Raw genomic sequence first — 23,184 nt, forward strand, 5'->3', positions numbered from 1 at the left:
TATGACAAAATGACAGCCTACAGAATAGGCAAAGACCTTCATCAACCACACATTTGACAAAGGGCTAATCTCCAAAATATATAAAGAACTCACAAAACTAGACATCAAAATACTAAACAATCAAATTAAAAAACGGTCTACAGATCTAGACAGAGAATTCTCATCAAAAGAATCCCAAATAGCTGAAAGACATTTAAGGAATTGTTCAACATCCTCAGTCATCAAGGAAATGAAAATAAAAGGACTCTAAAATACTATCTTACAAGTGTTAGTATGGCTAAGATCAAAAACACTGAATACAGATTATGTTGGAGAGGATGTGGAACAAGGGGAACATTCCTACACTACTAGTGGGAGTGTAAACTTGTGCAGCTACTTTGGAAATCAGGATGGTGACTTCTCAGAAAATTGGGAATCAATTTACCTCAAGACCTAATGATACCACTCTTGGACATATGCCCGAGACATACTCAATCATACCAGAATAACATTTGCTCAACTATTTTCATAGCAGCATTATTCATAATAGCCAGAACCTGAGAACAACCTAGATGCTCCTCAACCAAAGAATGGATAAAGAAAAGAAAATGTGGTACATATACACAATGGCGTATTACTGAGCTATAAAAAGAATGACATCATGAAATTTGAAGGCAAATGGATGGAACTAGAAAATATCAACCTGAGTGAGGTAACCCAGGTGCAAAAAGACAAATATTATATGTACTCACTCATAATTAGATACTAGAAGTAAAACAAAAAGATAACCAGACAACAACCACCAGATCCAAAGAAGTTAGCTAACAAGGAGGACTCTAAGAGGGATGCATGGATCATCCGGGGAATGGGAAATACATTAAACATCCTGAGTAAAATGGGGGTAAGGGAGGCAATAGAGGTAGGGGATGGGGATGAAAATGTGAGGGAATGCGATGGTTGAGCTGGGGCAGGGATGGAGTGGGAGAGGACTGAAAGAGATATCTTGAAAGAGGAAGACATTATTGAGTTAGGGAGAAACCTGGTGCAAGGTAAATTCCCAGGAATCCAAAAGGATGATCCCAGTTTAGACTATTAGCAATAGTGGAGAGGGTGCCTGAACTGGCCTACCCTGGTTATCAGATTGATGAATACCCTAACTGTCATCATAGAGACTTCATCCAGTCAATGATGGAAGCAGATGTAGAGATCCACAGCCAAACACCAGGTCAAGCTCTAAGAGTCCATCTGAAGAGAGGACACAGTGATTTTATGAGCAAGGAGGAGACAAGATCATGATGGAAAAATCTACAGAGAGAAGTGAATCAAGCTTGTGGAACTCATGAACTTTAGTTCTGCAGTTGTGGAGCCTGAATGGGACTGGACTAGGCCCTCTGCATATGGGAGACAGTTATTCAGCTTGGTCTCTTTGAGGTGCCCCTAGCAGTGGGATTAGGATCTATCACTGGTATGTGAACTGGCTTTTAGGGGCCCATTACCTATGGTGGGATAATTCTCTCACTGCTGATGCAGGTGGGGAGGAGCTTCATTCTGGCTCAAATGAATGTACCAGGCTTTGCCAAATGGAGTGGGTTATGGGGGAAGGCTAGGGAGAGAGTAAGAAGGAATGAGAGGAGGATCTGTAGTTGGTTTGTAAAATGAATAAGAAGAATCTTAAATAAAAAAATCAATTTAGGCCGGGCATTGGTGGTGCACGCTTTTAATCGCAGCACTCGGAGGCAGAGCCAGGTGGATCTCTGTGAGTTCGAGGCCAGCCTGGGCTACCAAGTGAGTTCCAGGAAAGGCACAAAGCTACACAGAGAAACCCTGTCTCAAAAAACAAAACAAAACAAATAAAATCAATTTAGGCAAATTGTTTATTTATAATAAAATAAACATTTGTAGAGAATGTCTTATAAAAAGGAGAGAAATATCATTAAAATTTGGTCTTTATGTAATTTAATTTCAAATGTTCTGATGCTATTTCAGAGTGAGGAGTCACTTAAGGCTGTATGTAAATAGAACAAGGAAGTAAAAATGAAGACATTCGGGCTAGAAATTGTCAGTCAGATGAAGAGAATGTTCCTTCACAGGATGATAGGAAGGCTGTTTCAGAGGACAGTGAAAGAGAGAAAAACAAGACAGTGGAGATGACTCTCCTCCTCCTCCATCAGATGAAACAGACCCAGAAATAAGAAAGGCTGAAAGGATAACTGCATGTTTAAAAATACAAGAGCATCTGAAACAAAGAATAAAAAAGGAAATACGAAACATCCCAGTAGAGGAAAGGTAAAGAAAGGAGATTTAAAAAAAAATCTTCCCAGTATGAAGAAGGAAAGAAGAAAGAATTAAAAGAAAAAAATTTCCCTATAGAAAATGGGGAAAGAAAATGAAATTTTCCTGATAGAAAAAAAAGGGAAATACTTAATTATGCGTGTATGGTACAAAATTATGATGGATTTGAGGAATCGTTGCCTAAGGTTATAAGAACACCCCCACAGGTGTTCCCTGTAACTATGCAGCAAATGCCTGCAAGTAATCATTATCCTCAAGGATTATTGGACTCTGGTCCTGGTGTATCTATAATTCTACAAGCATCTTAGGATACAATCTGAGCTTTACAAAAAGTCTCTACTCAATTTGCAGTCAATTGAAACCTTATCTGAAGTAAAACAGAGTGTAGAGTGGGTTAAATGCATAGGACCAGAATGACAGGAAGGAATATGAAAGTCTTATGTGACTGATATAGCCATAAATTTATGGGGAAAAGACTTGTTACAACAACGAGGAGCTCAAATTAATATTACTACAATTTCAGAAACAGCTCATAAATTGATGTTCAATTTGGGATATATTCCTGGATAGAGCATCAGGAAGATATTTAAGTAAAGGTCGCAGGTTGTGCATGTTGTACAAAAGCAGGATAGGACAGGAATTGGCTATCCAAATTTGAAATAGGAGCCAATACCACTAGCCCAACTGCTCTACCTTTAAAATGGCTAAGAAGTCTGTATGGGTAGAGCAGTGACCCTTAACAAAAGAAAAATTACAGGCACTTGAGCAACTAGTGAAACACCAGTTAGATGCTTAGCACTTAGAGGAAACAACTAGTCCTTGGAAGTCTCCTGTGTTTCTTATAAAAATAAAGTCTGGAAAGTGGATAATATCAATTGACCTAACAAAGCAATAAATAAGATAATTCAACCTATGGGAACTTTGCATCCTGGAATTCTATTACCTTCCTTATTACCTAAAGACTTGCCTATTATATTTATTGATCTACAAGACTGCTTTTTTACTGTTCTTTTACAAGATCAGTATAGAGAAAAATTTGCTTTTACAGTTCCTAGTTATAATAATGCTCAACCAGTAAGGAATTTTATTGAAATGCCTTACCTCAGGGTATGTTAAACTGCCTGAAGTATGTCAATATTTTGTAATTCAACCACTGGAAGTAAACAATTTCTTCAATCTATCATTTATTATTATGTGGATGATATCTAATTGGCTGCTTCTGATACAGATAGATACCTTAGAAGAAATGTATAACGTGGTACAGAAATTTTTATCCTATTGGGGATTACAAATTTCTCCTGAAAAATACAAAGAGGAGATTGTTTTACTTATTTAGTATATAAATTAAGTAACCAGAGAATTCAGCTGCAAAAGGTACAGGTTAGGAGAGATTACATACACACTTTTAATGATTTTTCAAAAACTAACAGGTGATATTAGTTGACTGCATTTTACCACTGGATTGTGTTCTCAAAAATTAAGTAATTTGTTTCAAATTTTGCAGATTGACTCATATTTAAACAGCCCAAGACAATTAACAGCTGATGCTGAAAGGGAATTAGCTAAAGTAGAACAAAATATAGAAAATGCCTATGTGGCTCTGATTAGATCTCACAAATAGGGGTAATTTCATAATTTTACCTTCTAGGCATTCCTCTACTGGACTTATGATGCAAGTAGGCTTCATTCCTGGGATGCAAGGATGTTCACCATATGAAAATCTGTCAATGTAATACACCATATAATCAAACTGAGAGACATATTTTAAAATGAATATTTTCTATTCTACCATAAACATTTTAAAAACATTTAATAAACATTTAATATATTCTACCCATAAACAGAGTAAAAAAATACCTATATACATAAAAAATCTCTGAATTATTCATAAAAAGAACAAAAAGACTTCAGTAGTCAGGAATGGACCCAGCTGAGATTGTAATACCCTATACTAGTGCTGAAAGTGTGCAGTTGTGGGCAATTAATGATGACTAACAGAGAGCTTGTAGTAATTTCTTAGGAGAAATTAACAATTATCCAAAAAATAAGCAAGTACAAGTTAAAAAAAGAAATGAGTGGATTCTTCCCTGCATGGTGAAAGGTCACTGCTGTTGGATGTTCTGTATGGCAAATGTGTTGCTGATTGGTCAATAAAACACTGATTGGCTGTTGGCTAGGCAGGAAGTATAGGCGGGACAAGGAGGAGAATAAAGCTGGGAAGTGGAAGGCTGAATCAGAGAGACACTGCCAGCCGCTGCCACGATGAGAAACAGCATGTGAAGATGCCGGTAAGCCACGAGCCATGTGGCAAGGTATAGATTAATGGAAATGGATTAATTTAAGCTGTAAGAACAGTTAGCAAGAAGCCTGCCACGGCCATACAGTTTGTAACCAATATAAGTCTCTGAGTTTACTTGGTTGGGTCTGAGTGGCTGTGGAACTGGCAGGTGAGAGAGATTTGTCCTGACTGTGGGCCAGGCAGAAAAACTCAAGCTACAGGTCACCAATTCCTGGGGCTCTTACATCCAATACTGATGCAAATAAATTAGGAATGGCTGCAATAAATCAGTGAACAACAGGAATGCTGTTTAAGGCCCTTATGATTCAGTTTAAAAATCAGAGTCGTATGCCATCATCATGGTTTTGTTAGACATTAATGAATCTCTTAATTTAACTGCTGATTCTCAAAATACAGAAAGGGTTGTGTTGCATATAAAAACTGCTGTGCTTATTCCTGATTATTCAGAATTAACTTTATAATTTATACAATTATAAGAATCTAAGAAATACAATTTAAGAAAGGAATCACTCACTTTGTATTACCTGCATCAGATCTCATACTGGGTTGCCTGAACCTTTAGCAAAAAGAAATGAGGAGATAGATCAATTACTGATAGTAAATGTGTTAGAAGCCTCAGAATTTTATAAGTAACACCATGTTGATAATAGAAGCTTAAAGAAGATATTTTGCATTACTTGCAATAGGCTAAAACACTGCCCTACATGTTCTTTTATAACCAGGTTTCTTTACCTGCAGGAACTAATCCTGAAGGTACACAAAAATTCACTTACCAGAATTTGGAAAAATAAAATATGTTCACCATATCATTGATACATAGTCAGGGTTTCAATGGGCATCTGCATTAAGTCTGAAAAGGCTGATTCTATAAATTCACATTTATTAGAAACAATGGCTATAATGGGCATACTGGTGCAAACTAAAACTGATAATTCCCCAGCTTATATTTCCAGTAAAATAAAACATTTTGTGTGTGTGTTAAAACATAGAACACATAACAGGGATACCATACAATATTACAGGACAAGCAACTATTGAAAGATCTAATCACACTCTAAAGGAGATACTTGCTAAACAGAAGTGGGATATGAGGACCCCCAAAAATAGACTGCATAATGCCTTATTAACCTTAAATTTTCTAAATGTTAATGAAACGGGCAATACCTGCTCAAAGTCATTGGACCATAGGAAAAATAACTTCTGAATTAAATCAACCTGTGCACTACAAGGAAGTCATGACATCTTCAGAGAAAATAGAGGAGGCATGATGATGATGTTTGGATTATGCTTATGTCTCCACAAGAGATAAAATTTGTGGATCCCATTGAAATTGATAAAAATCCAGCATGAGTAAGAGACATTGCCCAGAGGCTGTGGCTGCAGAAATGCCTTGGTAAAAGATAAGATACAGGAGCCCTTTGGAGCAAACAAAAAATCCTCCTACCTGGGGACAGCTTAAGAATTAGTATGACAAGGGGGATACAATGCTTTGTATGACTCAAAAGCCTCTAAATTCTGTAAACTTATTTCTTGCTATGCTTTTGGTGGGGATGGTCCAGGTAAAAGGATACATCATAATTACTGGGCCTTCATTCCTAACCCTCCCGTAAACTTAGCAGTAAGTTGGGGAGATATGAATATTTCTGTGGTGGTTAATCAATCTTCTTGATTACCTAGTCCACATGACAACCAAGGTCCTTCTTAGACAATGGAGGAGGGTAGAGTGATTAACAATTACACTGTAGATGTACAAGGGATTTCTACTTGTATGGGAAATGGAATTCAATGTCTAAAATAACCTTTCAAGTATGGCTATCCATAATCAATACTACCCAAGATTATCATAATAAATTTTGTATAATTCATGCATTTGGTTTCACATGACAGAAGGTTAATGCTACTAGTTCCATAAATCTACCATTCTGTGAGATGGAGATTACCAGTAAGGAATCTACCTGGGCACATTGGCAACAATGTAAGAGTGAGAAATCTTGAGTGCTAATTAATGTCTCCCAAGGAAACGTCATAGATTGGAGCCCTTATAGCTTCCCTCAAGGGAATTATTGTCACTCAGAGATAAGATGGAAGCAGTATAATTTGAATGGAACTGTAGAAATGAATGCTACTGTTAGTGAACCTGTCTGATGGCATGGTGTTGGGGTGTAAAGTCCTTTCCTGCTATTTGGCAATTCAATTCAAACTAATTTGTGGGAATTGGCAATTGCCTTTCACCTTCTTAAAGCATGGCAAGGAAGTTAAACATTAAAAATGATAATATACTTTTTCTTATAAACTAAATCAAATCCGTCCTTTTATGATGTGTTTACCATTATCTCACTTGCTCCAAAGTAGCCTGTATAATGGCACCTTAATAATTACAGCATCACTTGTGAATGCTCTCTACCCTTCATACCTGTATTAATTTTAGTATGTCTTTAAACTTAACATCTGAAAGTTTATACTATCTTTGAGCAAGGCCAGCAATCTGCATACTGGTAAAGTTGTTCAGGCCATAGCAAGACTCTCCTGTGATGATCCTAGGACAGAAGCTTGCTGCAAGAATATTAAAAAAAACATGTATGATGGTTGGACTGATTACTGCAGTTATTATGGGAATTATTGTCTTGACCGCTATGGCAACAACAGCTGGAGTGTTAGTTCTTGAAGAAATTGAAACTGCTGAATTTGTTAGAGAGTGGAATAAGCACTCTAACAAACTTTTGATTGAACAAAATAAGATAAATAGTGATAGTGAATTCACTGATTCAAGACAAATCGTTACATTGTTGGAAGATCAGTTAGAAATATTGAAGCCGGGCAGTGGTGGCGCACGCCTTTAATCCCAGCACTCGGGAGGCAGAGCCAGGCGAATCTCTGTGAGTTCGAGGCCAGCCTGGGCTACCAAGTGAGTCCCAGGAAAGGCACAAAGCTACATAGAGAAACCCTGTCTCGAAAAACAAAAAAAAAAAAAAAAAAGAAATGTTGAAGGAGGAGATAAAATTCTCTGATCTTCCAGCATTCACCCCAATACCTGGCTCCACATTTGATTTTATTAATAAGACTCTTTAAGATTCATGCTACAAAATGTAATTTGAATGTTTCATCTTTTTGTATTACACCTTTAAAGCATGTGTGATTGGGAAGAGGTTAAGATGCATTTGATGGATCACCCTAATTCTTTTCAAATGATTTATCATTTCCAGCAAGAAATTAAGGAAATTTTACAAAAAGTTACCTGATATGACAGAAACAGATGTTGTGGGAAGCCTTGCAGATACTATAGCCTCATTTAACACTGTGGATCGCTTTAATAGATTTTTTTGTTTTGGCATGTGTTACTCTTGTGCAGGCAGTGGTAACCTTATTGGCTTTGAAATGAATTTTTGCTTACTTACGTAAGATTGTTAAACAGAAAGACAGAGAAAAGGCTCTATTTGCAGCAAAGCTACATAATCTCCAAAATAGCTAATCATTGCACATAGAAAAGGGAAATGGCGGAAGATGTCCCAACAAGCTGTAGCCAATTTGACACTGGAGTGTCAGCAGCAGGCCTTGATCTGCCTTTTGTGATTGTCACCCCTCTCTCCATAGCTTCTGTTGGAAGTATTATCTGAGAGTTTTCCTAGGGGATCAAAGCCTATGCAAATGTAGAAACAAAAATCCAGAAAACTGTGGTATTATTACTGAGAAATTGCATTTGGCATTATTCCTCTGGCGGGGGCTTAGGTCAAAGACTTTGGTGTATGGAGTTGACTTGCTAAAGGTGTGATTTGTAAAACAATATAGGATCTTTTGCTCACCAAGGCTGGTTCAGTTCATAGAGGCAAATCCACCCTGCACCAGAAAAAGAATAAAAATTAATTCTTGAGGTGCCTCTGTACTTCTTTCCATGGACCTGCACAAACCTACATCTAGACCTGATACACAACGGAGATCAACCAACATGCCTATCCTTCACAATTGTTGGGATAATAGAGTGCTTCATTATGCCTTGTAATGTGGGCAACATTTCAGTGGTTATATCACTGCAAATGGGCTTCTCCCTCCAACTTTTATGAGGTGGTATTGTGTTTCCCAAAATATTGTGTACCCTAATAAATTTATCTGGGGTCAGAGAACAGACAGCCACTAGATACAGAGGCTAGAAAATGGTGGCACTCACACCTTTAATCCTAGCATTCCAGAGGGAGAAATCCATCTGGTATCTCCTTGAGTTCAAGGCCACATTGGAAAGAGCCAGGCATGGTGACACATACCTTTAATCCCAGGGAGTGAGTCTTTAATCTCAGGGAGTGATGGTAGGAGGCAGAAAGATATATAAGGCGTGAGGACCAGAAACTAGAAGCATTTGGCCTGGTTAAGCATTTGGCTGGTTAAGCTTTCAGGCTTCTAGCAGCACAGTTCAGCTGAGAGCCATTCGGGTATGAGGACACAGAGGCTTCCAGTCTGAGGAAACAAGACCAGCTGAGAAGTTGGCCAGGTGAGGTTAGCTGTGGCTTGTTCTGTCTACCTGACCATCCAGCATTTCACCCCAAAAACTGGTCCTGGGTTTGATTTTATTAATAAGAACTTTTAAGATTCCTGCTACACTTTTAACTGTATATAGTTACACTGTGGAGTTGAGTCACCTCAGAGACCTCCAAACCATGATGGCACCAGTCTTTCACAGATCACTGGGGTAAAATCACAGCTATTTAGAATTCAAAAGGGCAAGAGTCATAACATCCTGGAAAGCAGTGATCCACAGCAGAGGAAGTTGCAGATTGATGATGCTAGAAAGACTCAGAACAGAGGAGACACAATGAGCACCTGATCCTTCAGCTCATATGGATGAGATCAGAGGATTCATGATTGCAGATCAAGAAGAAACATGGTATTTTCATGGCCCTAAATTTGATTCCACTCAGCTGAACACTCCCCTATAGATGCATTGTCCTTTTCTTAAGAACATATACAATTACTCTAGGAACAAAATTTTGGCTTTATGTTTGGTACTCATATTTTGTTAAAACTGAATATATATATATATATATATATATATATATATATATATATATATATAAAGTAGGATTTCAGCTGATTATGGCAAAGCTAATAGATGGAAGAAGACAAGGGCATTCCAGATGTAAAGCTGAGGCTCAAGGAACCTTGGTGATATTTGGCTTTTGATTTTTAGCCATTTTCTGCTATGAGTTTCTTATGTGCTATTGTAGCTTTTCCATCATTTATTGGGCACCATTTCCCCTCTACTAATAGAGTATTTTGATAAAATTCTGTGCTGACAGCTATGCACATCCAGAACCCCAGTTCAAGCCTCCCTGTAATTATTGTCATTAGCAGCATCTGGCCAGGACCATTCCATGAGGGATGGAAGTATCTTATCAGAGATGCCTCTGTACTCTCTAACAACAGACTTAAGCATCCAACGCCAAACAAAACAAATCTGTCTCCTAGGTCAGATAGATCGCTTTATTTCTTGTGTAATTTAGAGTGAGACCCTCCTTTCTTATACAGCCTTACTAATAGACCCTTAACTTCTTGCCTAACCACTTCTAGGAATGTAGACTGAGCACATAGATCCCCTTTTTGATGTACTAACCAGTCATTAGTGCTCAGTTGACCTCCTCTTTTACCACTCCCATACTGGGTTGCAAAAGAAAGCCTGAGGGTCACAGCCTGAGGAAAATTCTTACCTGCCTTTATGACCTTGCAGGAATTCAGGCCTGGTGACCTGGCTGGAGGGGGAGGATTGTGATTGTTCAGTTATATAACTGTAAAGCTAGAGACTGAGAGAGGATTAAAGAAATGGACTAAAGAGCTCTGTGTGCTGAGATTCTTTCCTGAAAATAAATCTTGCTGTTCATAGTTTCTCTTCTAAGCCCCTGGGAAGTATACTATTAAGGCTGGTCATTTAATAATATACAAGAATATTTTATTGTTAAGAATTCTTTTTTTGTGAAGATAAACTTTGGTTTAAAACTTGATTATTCCCAACTGTTCATTTCACCTTAATTCTTGCTAGCATTTGATTTTGGCACCCCAGAATCATCTTGAATGGCTACTATCAGCCTCACTTTACACTGTGGATATGGGTTCAGGGGTGTGTGCATCTTGGAGATGCACATGATTTGTGAAATTTTAGATTGTTTCACAATATAGTTGGGATATAAGATTTTTGGTCTTTCAGATATAATTAAAGTGCCCTTTCCTGCACATGAAAAATATATTAAGTGTAAACTGTAAATGTTTTCTAGTCAAGAGCTGAAAAGAGAACTAAAAATTAAAACTTCCAAAATGCAGAAGAGGTCAGTTGTTCAAGGCAAGAACTGATTACACTGTGCCATACGGGATTCTCTCATCAATACAGATCACTGCGAGGAGACTTCCTCCTCCATGATGGGTGCTGCAGTGTCAGAGCTCCAGAGAGTGTTAGTAGCTGTGTAGTACCTGTGCTCTATATGAAGATGGGTACTGAGATAGCTCATCTTACTGCCTTGTGCCCACAGTGACACTAAAATACATTCATTTACTTTCATCCACAGGCATGTGTCTGATGTGTGGGCATCAGTTTCAGTATGAAAGTCACACTCTACCCATCCTTGCCAGGATAGGATCCAGTAGCCCATATACATAATCCAACACATTATCTCTATTTCAAGGTCTACTCACTGACAACAAAAGGTAATCCCTAGCTCTATTTTTTTCTTCTATACGTATCAATTCACTTTCTGTTTCAATAACTTAATAATTAGTCCATTATCATTATAAAGAAATTGGGTGAACTTAGGTGATAATTTGGGAAGATATAAGTACAACATCAAGCATCACCCCTACTCATCCTCTACAGGAGATGAAAAAAATACCCAGGTACATAGAAGTAAAACTGCATTATGGATATTGAATTTTGTACCAACATATTCTAGTAAGAATTAATCAGGTTTTCAGGGAGCTACAGTAGTAATTATGAGGGTGATCCTCAAATATATGGATTGTTCTTGATTTTGGTGTGACCTTAAATATCCTTCCAGGATACACATCCACGCATAAAGGCCAGATTTAAGCAAATTAACATTAATGGGCAGATTTGCTGTATGAAACTATTCCTGTGAAGCTGGGAACAAACATCTATTCATGTAAGATAAGGAACTGATGATAGATAAAAGTGAAGATAACATATAATTTGGAAACAGAGGACAGCATTCTTGGCAGGTTCAAGTCAAGGCAAGTCATAGAGAGATATACCATGGAGACAGCACTCCTGTAGAGGATTTATTGGAATGGTGAGAGAGTTGGGCAGAGAAGAGGTAGAAGAAAAGAAGGGAGAGGAAGAGAAGAAGAGACAGAAAAGGGGGAGGAGAGGAGGTGCAGATGTGTCCTCAAGGGAAGGTAGGGGAAGGGTTTGCTCTTAAAGGGGACTTAGCAAATGCACAAACAGGCTACATATGATGACATTGTCAGTACCCTGAGTAGGCTAAAGTGCTGCCTGCTTACTGGATAGGTCCCCAAGGGTCCTGCCAGGTAATATCTGTCTAAGTGCTAATATTCTTCCCTTTTGTTTATCATAAAAAGGCAAGGAGTTAAAATGGAGTGCACATGAGGTAAGAATGAGAGGCACTGAATTCTTGAGACTGCTTCCTGCTGATGTGGGACAAAGTAAGAGGGGGAAGTTGGGAGTCAGGATCGCACACAGTGGTAGGTGTGATTGAAGATGCGTTCAGTTAGCTGCCATCCTCCAGACCTCAGGAACCTGATTTCTTGAGGAGGCAGAGAAGGCAGGTTGCTAGGAAATAAAAATAGATTATTAACACCAGCCCTATGAGTGGGGCTAATCATGGGAGGAGTGATGTGGCTGCCAGAAAGAATGAAAGACAGATGTGCCCTGGTTGTGCAGAAGAGGTCAGAGTGGATGAGTGAAACACAAGAGCAGATATTCCCTTCATTGGGACATTTTGGTATACCATGTTTCAGTTGCTGGGTTCATGCCCTCTTGAGCCTAGAGAGATGGTACCAGCAGTGAAGTGCCAGAAACTTTGGGAGATTATATGCCAAATGGAGGGATAATGTGTTCTTCAGGAGTACCTGAGCCATCACATCTGTTGTTTCTCTGGAGGTGAGAAATGCTTCTCTTTATCCCACAAAACTGTCAATAAGTCCCGAGATAATAGAATTTTTATGAGTGGGCATGCAAGTGAAGTCAACCTGCCAGTATTTTCCTGGTTTGAATTTTCAGAGCTGAAGCTGGTACAGGGGCTGGTATATCTGGTAGACCCCTTGCAGGTTGGCCTTGGCATGAGTCTGGCAGGAGGGGTGGACCTGTGCAGTAACCTGTAGATGTTTGTAAAACAATTGGAACAGATTTATATCCAGGTGTCATAGCAAAGGCTAGCATGGGAGACAGTTTTCAGGTTCCTCGTGCCTTTGCCCAGTAGGTCCTCATGGAGAAGATGATAGGACCACAGGCCTGAGTGCAGGTGCCTGAGATGGCCTGCATTTGGCTGTGATGGTGGGGGGGAGGTCTTTTGCTCCACTCCCTTGGTGTTTCTATAAATACCCTGGGGCAGAAACAGTCAGGGCTCATTGGAATAGGTTCCAGGCCCTCTTGAGTCTATCCTTTATTTTCTATCTGTTTATCTCCCAATCTAATCCTTATATCTAATATTTCCTGCAGCTTGCACTAAACAAAACTCTTGGGGACTGTGGGGTTGGTGGGTAAATGCCCCACAGGCTAGACATTTAAGGACTCCTGAAAACTATAGTCAGTGTTCTATCAGTTTGTCAAAACAGCATTTATCAATGCTTAAACTTTGAACCTCCAAAGTTACATCTGAAAACAGTTCATCCTGTACCACGAAGTCCGTGAGTAAGGCACACCTGTCTGTACTTTTAACAGGAAACTTACTCATGGGCTAACAAGATGTTTGTGGCCATGGTGTTGGAGGCAGAGCTGTAAAATTGACAAGCCTATTAATACCCTGGTCATCACACACCATCAGATCTGAGAAGGATAAGTAATGAGAAGAAGTGAGACATCTTTCCAGCTACCTAGGCAGTCCCCAGTCTCTGTGATCATTAGGGGGAACAAGTGCCAGAAGCTGCACTTGTTCAGCTGTCAATCTCAGAAGATCTGACAGATTTTTGTGGAGTAGGAGTTTTAGGAGATCAGCCCACCTCTCTTGACAGAGCAGGACAATCAGTCCCCTGTTGCTCCTCTTATTAACAGTCTGTACAGGATCTCAGCAGCAGTTTAAACTGGATAGCAGCTTTTGACATCATGGCTGCCTTTACTACATTTGAAGAAAGCCACCAGGTAAAAGATCTTCTGTGACCATGCACCTCCTTGGAGAAAATACAGGATGCTGCCAGGAGCTGGCATGTCTCTCTACCATTAAAAAAATTATATTAAATGCCATATTCTCAGATTGCTAAAGGTATTTGAGGATCAGGTGAACAAAATCTGAGTCTTCCCAAGGCATTACTCATCCTTTTGCTATTCAGGAGTAAAGTTCAAGATCAGAAGTATGCTTGACATTTACTGTGAAACTGTTCAAAGTCCCATCTCCTTCTCACCTACTTCCTTGCAGGGAACCTTCAAAAACCCACCTTGTGGGCTGAACCAAGCTCTGTGATTGCCTCTGGGAATGATGTGACCATTTGGTGTGAGGGGACCAAGGAATCCAGAATATATTTCCTGTATAAAGAAGGAAGCTCAGCACCCTGGGACAGTCAAACTCCCAAAGATCCTGGTAACAAGGCCATGTTCTCCATAGCATCTACAGAAAAGCATCATGCAGGGCAATATTGCTGTTACTCTTACAAATCTACAGGGTGGACAGAGCGCAGTGACTCCCTGGAGCTGGTGGTGACAGGTGAGTGGACACTAAGGGTATAAATCCTTACATTTTCCCCTGGGGGCCCCTGAAAGCTCTGCGGCTTGCAGGGAAATGACCCACGTGAAGTAATAAGGAAAACTCAGATCAGGCTGACATAGTAGTTGCCAGTTCACACTCTTAAAAGTCTGAAACTAGGTCACTTATTGCAAGCAAATTTAAACACAGACAATTCTGCAAAAAAATAAGATTACTTGTATAATCAAAACTCTAGTGAACAGCTAGGCATAATAGCATTAAAACTCAACTCAAAGTACATTTGAACATGAAGATTGATTTTATATCTTAAGGGCCTTTGTTCTGGTGTGGTCTCTGAGTGAGTTAATGCCAATGTCAGCAGGCTACAAAGTATATGTGACATATCCCAAAGAATGGGCTTTATTAACTGAATGCCAATGATAAAGGTCTAGGGAGGGAAAGTCTGCAATAAACATCCTGAGGGATTCAGGTGAGGTTTGGATCTACAGATAGAAAGGCCACCTGGGTATTAACAACATCCACTCCTAGCTTTCTTGATAGAAAACAGGTATTTATCTCCTCCATTGAGCAGACACACTACATGAGTAACATATCTAATTTCTCCCATATTATTTGTGAGTATGACTACATTGTGCCCTCTACATTTTCCCTCAGGAAATACATTTGTAAACATTTTCAGCCATAGCCCAGCTGCTGCATACAATGTATCATTTAACAGGCTCTGTTCTCTTTTTCTAGGTGTCCATGGTAAACCTACTCTGTCCGTTTTTCCCAGCCCTGTGGTGACCTCAGGTGGGAATGTGACCCTTCAGTGTGTCTCATCCAAAGGATACAATGGGTTCATTTTGACTGGAGAAGATCTGAAGTTCTCCAGGTCCCAAAAGGCACAGTTATTACACACTGGACAGTCCCAGGCTCTGTTTCCTCTGATCTCCATGACCGCCAGCAAGAGTGGTCCCTTCAGATGTTATGGATACTATACAAATACTTCACATGTGTGGTCAGAGGCCAGTGACCCTTTGGAGATACATGTCTCAGGTGAGGAAGTCGCCTCATTCACTCAACTGACACCAGAAATCCTTTGTCATAAATCATTCTACCTTAAGGAGGGTTCAAAGCCATAACTACTGAAGGGAGCTCTTGACTACTAAGGCCCAGCATATGAGAGTACTTCTAACTTTCAGAGCAGGATGGGATATGGAATGTATTACAAGAGCCACCTGGATGACTTCCTTGATGTTTCTTAAATCTTAGGTATAAAATTTGTATTTTAAAAGTATCCATTTTGGACAGGCAGTGGTAGCACACGCCTTTAATCCCAGCACTTGAGAGGAAGAGACAGGTGGATCTCTGAGTTCGAGGTGAGCCTGGTCTACAAAGTGAGTTTCAGGACAGCAAGAGCTGCCCAGAGAAACCTTGTCTTGAAAAACAAATAAAAGTGTCTGTTTGGACTGGGAACACCTACTCCACTTATTCCCATTTTGACCAGTTTTGGAGATCTTTGTGGCATCCAGCAAGAATGAGCCCTCCAGTTGTTATAGATAGTATATAAAAAACCCTCATGTGTGGTCAGAGGCCTGTAACTCTCTGGATAGTTGTGGATCTCTATGATTTCCCCCATCTCTTATGAAATAACCTTTTCAGATGAGGGTTGAGAGATACACTTTCCTGTGGGTATAACGATAAGCATTTAGAACAAAGTTAGAAATTATATTTGTTTAGGAACATGGCAGTACTGGTTTCTCTTCTAGAGTCCATATAACCTCTCCAGATATGGATACAAGTGTTATTTAATTTAAAAAAATAAAATTTAATTGCTTAATGCTGGCCTATTCTTTGATGATTTAGGTTCAGTACTTGTTAGAACATATCTGCATTCATGTACAATGTGAGTATATGTTTATGCCATTTTATTGCATTATTTGTATTTACATCAATGTGAAATTGGTGAGTGAAATGTTAAACAGAAGCATCATGGCAACCTTGTGGGGTGAGTGCAGGAAGAGAAGCCCAGACTGTCACCATTTTGACCACCTGATAATCAAGGGACTCTAAGAATAAGACTATGTGGCTAGATCTTGGGTTCTCAGCTGTTGAATCAGTGCAGGTTAATTTTCTGGCGGGGAGGGGGGTATTATCCTCCAGACTTCTATACTGCAGATTGAGCTGGGAGCACAGGAAAGCTCCTATACTGTGAAGTGGGAAATGACATTTTTCCATATGAGCTCTGTAATCAGACAAACTCTGTTTCAAAGAAGAGCCTTGACCAGCAGTTCTGAACTCAGAGTGTAGTCAGGCTGAAGAGATCAAGCCAAAGAACAGGAGGAAGCTGCTACTGCAGAGAAAGAGTTCTTCACACATTTTATAATGTTATATGATGAGAATAATGTGAATTTGTAGAAAATAAGAACATGAAAGTTGACAAAAAGAATCACTTCTCTTGAGCACTGCACACACCCAGCAAATCTTTGTTTCTCAGGGTTGCCTGATACCATTACGCAACCACAAAATATGTCAGAAGCCATGACAGATGAGGAAGGAAAATTCTACTTAGGGTATGGAACCAGAAGGTCAAGTTCTAGACAGGGGAGGGAGCTGTCAGAGTGAAAATTCAGTCATCTTATGGTGGCTTTGGTTGGTCCTGACCTTTCTGTTCACAACCTCCAGCCTCACAGCCCCAGGATCACACCGTGGAGAACCTCATCCGGATGGGCATGGCTGGCTTGATCCTCATAGTTCTTGGGATTTTGCTGTTTGAGGCTTGCCACAGCCAGAGAAGGACCTTAAGTGCATCCTAGAAGTGAAGAAGAGAGACAGCCATAGTCCTTGCCTGGTGACCAAGTCTGGGAAATAAATTTGAGGATCTCAGGTGTTTTTTTTTTACAAGAACATTCAATGTTTAATATTGGCCATCACTTGTGAGAAATGATCCAGGAAATAAATTTATTTTGGCTGCAGAAAAAGACCTAAATGTTGGGGCAGCAAACTCCTTTACCACCACATTACGGGTCTTCCATTCTACCTTGCTGTGGATTTGAAGATTTTTCCCCCCTTTCTTTTCATTCCATAATGTGGTGAGTGCTGGAGCAACTTCCAAATGCTGGGGTCAGCTCTCCCATGGGGGGACAGTGCCAGATCTCCAGTGTCCGACAATAGGAAGGGCCAGCTATGGCAGGGTCAGGGAGGGACAGAGCTGGCTCAGTATGGCATCGGATTTCAATAAGCTTAGTTCCTATGACACAATGTGGCAACACAAGCTTGAACAGCACCCCAGATCTGGCCTGCTGTGGGTCCCAGACCCAGACCTGACCCACAGCAGCAACCAAGGCCTGCTCCCATGTGGCTGTGTCCTCCAGTTGCACTGGAATGATCCCTATGGCAGCAAGGCCCTAGGAATCAATCATGGCCACCGCTGGTGGCCCTGACCCCGTGTATCAGCACTGCTTTTGATGGTGTCAGGAGCCACAGATATCAACACAGACTTTGGCTGCAGTAGGGCCTCAGACCCACACATAGCCCTTAGCAACAGCCCTGGCCCAGGTGACACCTTGGCCCCATTAGAAGCAAGTCCCTTTGACAACAACATGGTCATAGGATGTGGCCTAGATCCTGGGCATCCTTTTGGCCTTTGGTGGCACCAAGGGCCATGGACAACACAGACCTCAACTGTGATAGGACCACAGACCCAGACATGATCCTTGGCAGCAGCCCGGGCAGATGTCACCATGGCCCTACATGGTAGCACAGGCTACTCAGATCAACATGGTCCCCGTGGAAGTGTGCCCCTGAGACACCAACATGGCCCCATGTGGCAGCCCAGAACCCTTGAATGGTATCAGGCACCATGGACCTCAACAGAGACCCCGGCTGTGGTAAGGCTATAGACCCAGATATGGTCCTCATTAGCAGCCCTGTTGCAGATGACACCATGGCCCTAGTGGCAGCATGGCCTTGAACACCAAAATGGCCACAAGAGGTCGCCTAGTCTCTGGGCATTTGTGTGGCCTTTGCTGGCACTATGAGTCATAGACAACACAGACCCCAACTGTGACAGGACCACACCACCAGACATGGTTCCAGACTTGGATGTCATCCTGGCCTGGGTGGCAGCACAGGTTATCCAGATTAGAATAGCCCTGGTAGAAGCATCTGCCCATCCCTCCCCGCTCTCACTTCTTCAGAACTGCCTCTCACCACAGCACATGAACCTCTCCTGTCTTCCTCTCACATTTTACCACCGTATACGTGCTCATCATCATATTGTCACCATGAAGACCATATACGTGCTCATCATCATATTGTCACCATGAAGACCATATACGTGCTCATCATCATATTGTCACCATGAAGACCATATACGTGCTCATCATCATATTGTCACCATGAAGACCATATACGTGCTCATCATCATATTGTCACCATGAAGACCCAGGGTGCCCTGTGGGGTTCTTTGGGTGCTTCAGACAGGCTTGACCATGAGGTCCCAGGCTGTCCTGTGGGTGTCTTTCACCTACCTGAGTTGCTTGACATCAGACAGCCTATGGATGCTTCAGGCAGGCAGGACTCTGCAGACCTAGACTGCCAAGTGGTTTTCATTTGCCCACCTGAGCAGCATGGCATCAGTGGGTCTGTGGATGCTTTAGGCAGGCTGGACTCTGAAGAATCGGGCTGCCCCAGGTGTGTCTTAGCATGCTTGAGCTACCTGACATCAGGGGGCCTATGGTTGCTTCAGAGAGCCCAAACAGTGAGGACACAGAATACTCCACGTGTATCTTTAATCTTCCTGACCCCCAGGCACCTGGTAAGCATGTGGATGCTTTAGACAGGCTGGATTGTAATGACCCAGGTTGCCCCATGGCTGCCACTCCTCACCCATCAGAACTATAGACAGCTAAAAGTTACAGTGCAAAGCTTTTTTTACAGGGATATAACCACTGATACATTTCCAATATTGCTTGTCATAGAGGACCACACTGTTCTCAACAGTTGGGAGGTGGGACTGGTTGGTTGATATCTTCTGGTGTACATAGTGAGTTCCCGGACACCCAGAGGTATATAGTGAGACCCTGTATGAAACAGACATAAACCAAACAAACTAAAAACCCCCAAACAAAGCAAAACACCAAAACCAAAAAAAGATTGAACATATGTTCTAAGGACCCCAAATATCTCATTGGTTCACCAGCTCGATTTGTATGGAGTCCTGTATTTGATTTTGTCACTTGTGTCTCATCTGGGATGAGTAGACATTGTTCTTGTATCCTCAAGACAAGTTCACATGTCACTAATGCTTGTATAGGGCAGGGTAGGAAACAGGCCACGAGTTTAGTTTGGCTGAAGGAATAAAGGAGATCCAAGAAGAAATCTTGAGAGAAAATGAGGAGACCTGAATCCCCTAGAGATAATGTTGGCTCAGGAAATCATTAGGTTTATTTCCTGTTAAGTCCTGGTTCTAGGAGATTGGGAACATCCAGGCATATGCAGATGGTTACAATGGGATTGTTCTGAAAAGAGACCACATCAGATTTACATTTGTAATCTCAGGCCACAGGAAGCTGAGGGAGCAGAAGGAGTCTGAAATCTACATGAGATTCAAGAGTTTCAGTCTAAGAGACAAAAAAAACCCAAAGAACCACAGAAGAGACAGAAGAGACAGAAGCCACATATTCTGTAGCCCAACCCATCACAGCACTGGGAATAGAAGAGTCAGGTGCCTGGGAAGAGCAGTTCCTCTTTCCCAGGGGCTGCTAATAATTCATACTCATGACATGAAGGAGAAGCCACCCATCCATATACTTGGTGTCTGTTCGTTTGGCAAGGAGAACAACTATCTGCAAACTTGTGACACCTGGAAGACGCCATGACAACCTTTCTGATATCTGTGCTGTATCTTGGCGAGATGCAAAGACTGGTAGGGAGAATTCCAGTCTGAGAGTGAATCCACCTCACAACCATGCCTTGGGTCCTCAGGAAGTCTGAGCAGCTTAGAAGACATTTGGAAGTGGAGGGCCTACTGATGTTTCAGTGCAAACACTCAAAGTTAACTCTCTTGCAGGACTGAATCTGGGTCTCAGGAACCTAGTGCTAGTGGGTGAGTGTCTTCCCAGCTGTCCCTGATTGGACATCATGGTGTAGGCCACAGTCCTCTCCTGAACAGATCAGATAGTGAACAGCAGATGTGAACTGATACTGTGGATGCCTGAAACTTCCTTGGACTGACAGCTTCTATCTTGCTAACAGGGCCATGTTCTCCATAACAACCATGGAAAAGCATCATGAAGGAAATATCACTGTTGCTCTTACAAATCTGCTGGTTGGTCAGAGCACAGTGACACACTGGAGCTGGCAATGACAGGTGAGAGGACACTAAGTGTCACAATCTTTGCCTCGTTCCTCAGGATATATTCTTCCATAAGTATACTTCCAGAGTTCATCTGCTGGATACAGTTTGGCCTGTGTTTTATTTAACATGCTGCCTGCTTCTCTTCTAGGTGTCTACCATGGCAAACCTACTCTGTCAGCCTTTTCCAGCCCTATGGTGACATCAGGTGGGAATTTGATCCTCCAGTATGTCTCATCAAAACTCTACAGTGGGTTTATTTTGACAGCACATCCGAAGTTCTCCAGGTCCCAAAAGGCACAGATCACACACAGTGAACAGTCCCAGGTTCTGTTTCCTGACATCTCTGTGGCATCCAGCAAGAGTGGGCCATGCAGATGTTATGGATACTGTAGTAATGCCCTACATATGATGTCAGAGACCAGTAACCCTTTGGAGATACATGTCTCAGGTGAGACAGTCTCTTCATTCACTCAACTGTTTGACATCAGAAACACTTTCCCATATGACCTCCAGAACCCTCAAGGAGGATTTCTGACATGATGGCTGAAGTGTGCTCTTTTCTGCTAAGGCCCAGGGTACGAAAGGCCATGGAGCTGTCAAAGCAGGTTGGAATACGGAATGTATTGCAAGAGCCAGATGGATGACTTCCTCTCTTTCCTCCTTCTAGGCTCTCAAGAAAGCCCTCCCTGATAACCCTACAAGGCTCTGTCCTGACCCCTAAAGAATACCTAACTATCCAAAGTCCCTCTGTGATGAGTTATAACAGATTTGCCTGTCTAAGGAGGATGAAAGTGATGTCCCCCAGGTCTCTGTCCATCAGTCTCAGGCTGAATATTTTCATGCCAACTTCATCTTAGGCTCTGTGAATTTCTCCATTGGTGGTTAGAATAGATGCCTTGGGGCACACAACTTATCCTCTGTGTGGTCAGCCCCTAGTGACACTCTAGACATCTGGATCACATATGAGGAATGTAGTTCACTTAGTATGGACCAATTCTGGTACAAGTTCAGCTGGGAGGAAATGATGAACATCTCAGGGAATAATAGGCCTAGGGACCAGAGAATGGACTAGGGGCTGTCTGTTAAAATATAGAGACTAGGTTCTGAAACAGGGCATCAGAAAATAACTGTAGTCCTTCACTCTCATTTGTGTTCTCTTTAGGACATCCCCCTCACACCTAATCTCCAAGTGCATTCTGGAATTACTGTGTCCTTAGGAGAGAATGTGACCCTGCTGTGTCAATCATCAGTCCCACCGAACTCTTTCTTTCTGTTCAAGGAAGGTGCAGCCCATCCATACATTCATCAAAATCAAGTCTCAAGACCCACAATATGAGGCAGAATCCTTCATGATTGCCGTGACCTCAGACCTTGGGGGTTCTTGCATATGCTTTACCTCTCAAAGTTCATCTCCTTACCTGTTGTCATACTCCAGTGTTCCCATCCAGATCAGGTGAGGTGATCCAGGCCTTTGTGAGCTCAGAAGGTAACCCAAGATATTTGACCTAGGAATCTTATACCTGGGAAAAGAGTAAATTCTGCTTAGGGCATCAAAACAGAAGGTCAAATTCTGTACAGAGGAGGGCATTGCTCAGAATGGAAATCCAGTTACCTTATGCTGGCTTTGGTTGGTCGTGACCTGTTTGTCAACAATCTCCAGGCTCACAGCTCCCCAGTATCACACAGTGGAGAACCTCATCTGGATCAGCATGTCTGGCTTAATCTCCACAGTCTTGGGATTTTGCTGTTTGAGGCTAGTCACAGCCTGAGAAGGACCCTGGATTCATCCTAGAAGTGAAGAGGAGAGACTATAATATACCTTGTCTGGTGACCAAGTCGTGGGAATAAACTTGAGGATCTTATGTGTTTTTTACAAGAAAGTTCACTGCTTAATTTTGTAAATCACTTATGATAAAAGATCCAGCAAGCTAATGTGTTTTAGGTGAAGGAAAATCTCAAATATTGTGGTGTGGAGGTCTTCTACAACCACACTAAGACTCTTACCCTCTAATTTTTGTGGACTTTTGAAGAATTGTCATTCATTTATTTAAGTCCATGATATGGAGGAGCATCTAGTCTCACCAGTGAGAATTGGTCCTCACCTCTGTATATCTTCGGCTTTTCCTCAGTCTCATGTGATGTTTTCCTTTACTATTTGTCACCACATACCACATTGTGCATCATGAGCCTCTCTGTCCTGGAGAGATCTTTAACATCATACTTAAATAAAAAAATTCATATACATATGACTACCACCCTCCTACATTACTGCGTTATCTCCTTTGGACCATGATGAATTCCTACTGGAATATATTAATACACAATTCAATGTCCACAATGCAGTCTTTCCTTTCTTTATCTGGGCATTTCCTTTTAGGTCCTCTAGCATTCTGTGATACAGCATA

At 41.3% G+C, this 23,184-nt stretch overlaps 1 protein-coding gene across 1 annotated transcript; it reads left to right on the forward strand.

Moving 5' to 3' along the window:
- Window positions 1–7,203: 7,203 nt before the first annotated feature.
- LOC131902765 (leukocyte immunoglobulin-like receptor subfamily A member 5) lies at window positions 7,204–17,234 on the forward strand. The gene is made up of 5 exons (XM_059253741.1): window positions 7,204–7,257; window positions 13,751–13,793; window positions 14,152–14,436; window positions 15,175–15,474; window positions 17,104–17,234. The coding sequence occupies exons 1-5, from the start codon at window positions 7,204–7,206 to the stop codon at window positions 17,232–17,234; spliced, it is 813 nt and encodes a 270-aa protein (XP_059109724.1).
- Window positions 17,235–23,184: the final 5,950 nt, after the last annotated feature.

This window comes from Peromyscus eremicus, chromosome 1 (genome assembly GCF_949786415.1).
Source record: "Peromyscus eremicus chromosome 1, PerEre_H2_v1, whole genome shotgun sequence".
In the NCBI taxonomy this organism is placed as follows: Eukaryota; Metazoa; Chordata; class Mammalia; order Rodentia; family Cricetidae; genus Peromyscus; species Peromyscus eremicus.

Coding starts and splice junctions, on each gene's coding strand:
- LOC131902765 (XM_059253741.1), top strand. CDS start 7,204: ATGGCAACAACAGCTGGAGTGTTAGTTCTTGAAGAAATTGAAACTGCT. Junction 13,794..14,151: donor GCTCCTCTTATTAACAGTCT/GTACAGGATCTC, acceptor ACTTCCTTGCAG/GGAACCTTCAAAAACCCACC. Junction 14,437..15,174: donor CCTGGAGCTGGTGGTGACAG/GTGAGTGGACAC, acceptor CTCTTTTTCTAG/GTGTCCATGGTAAACCTACT.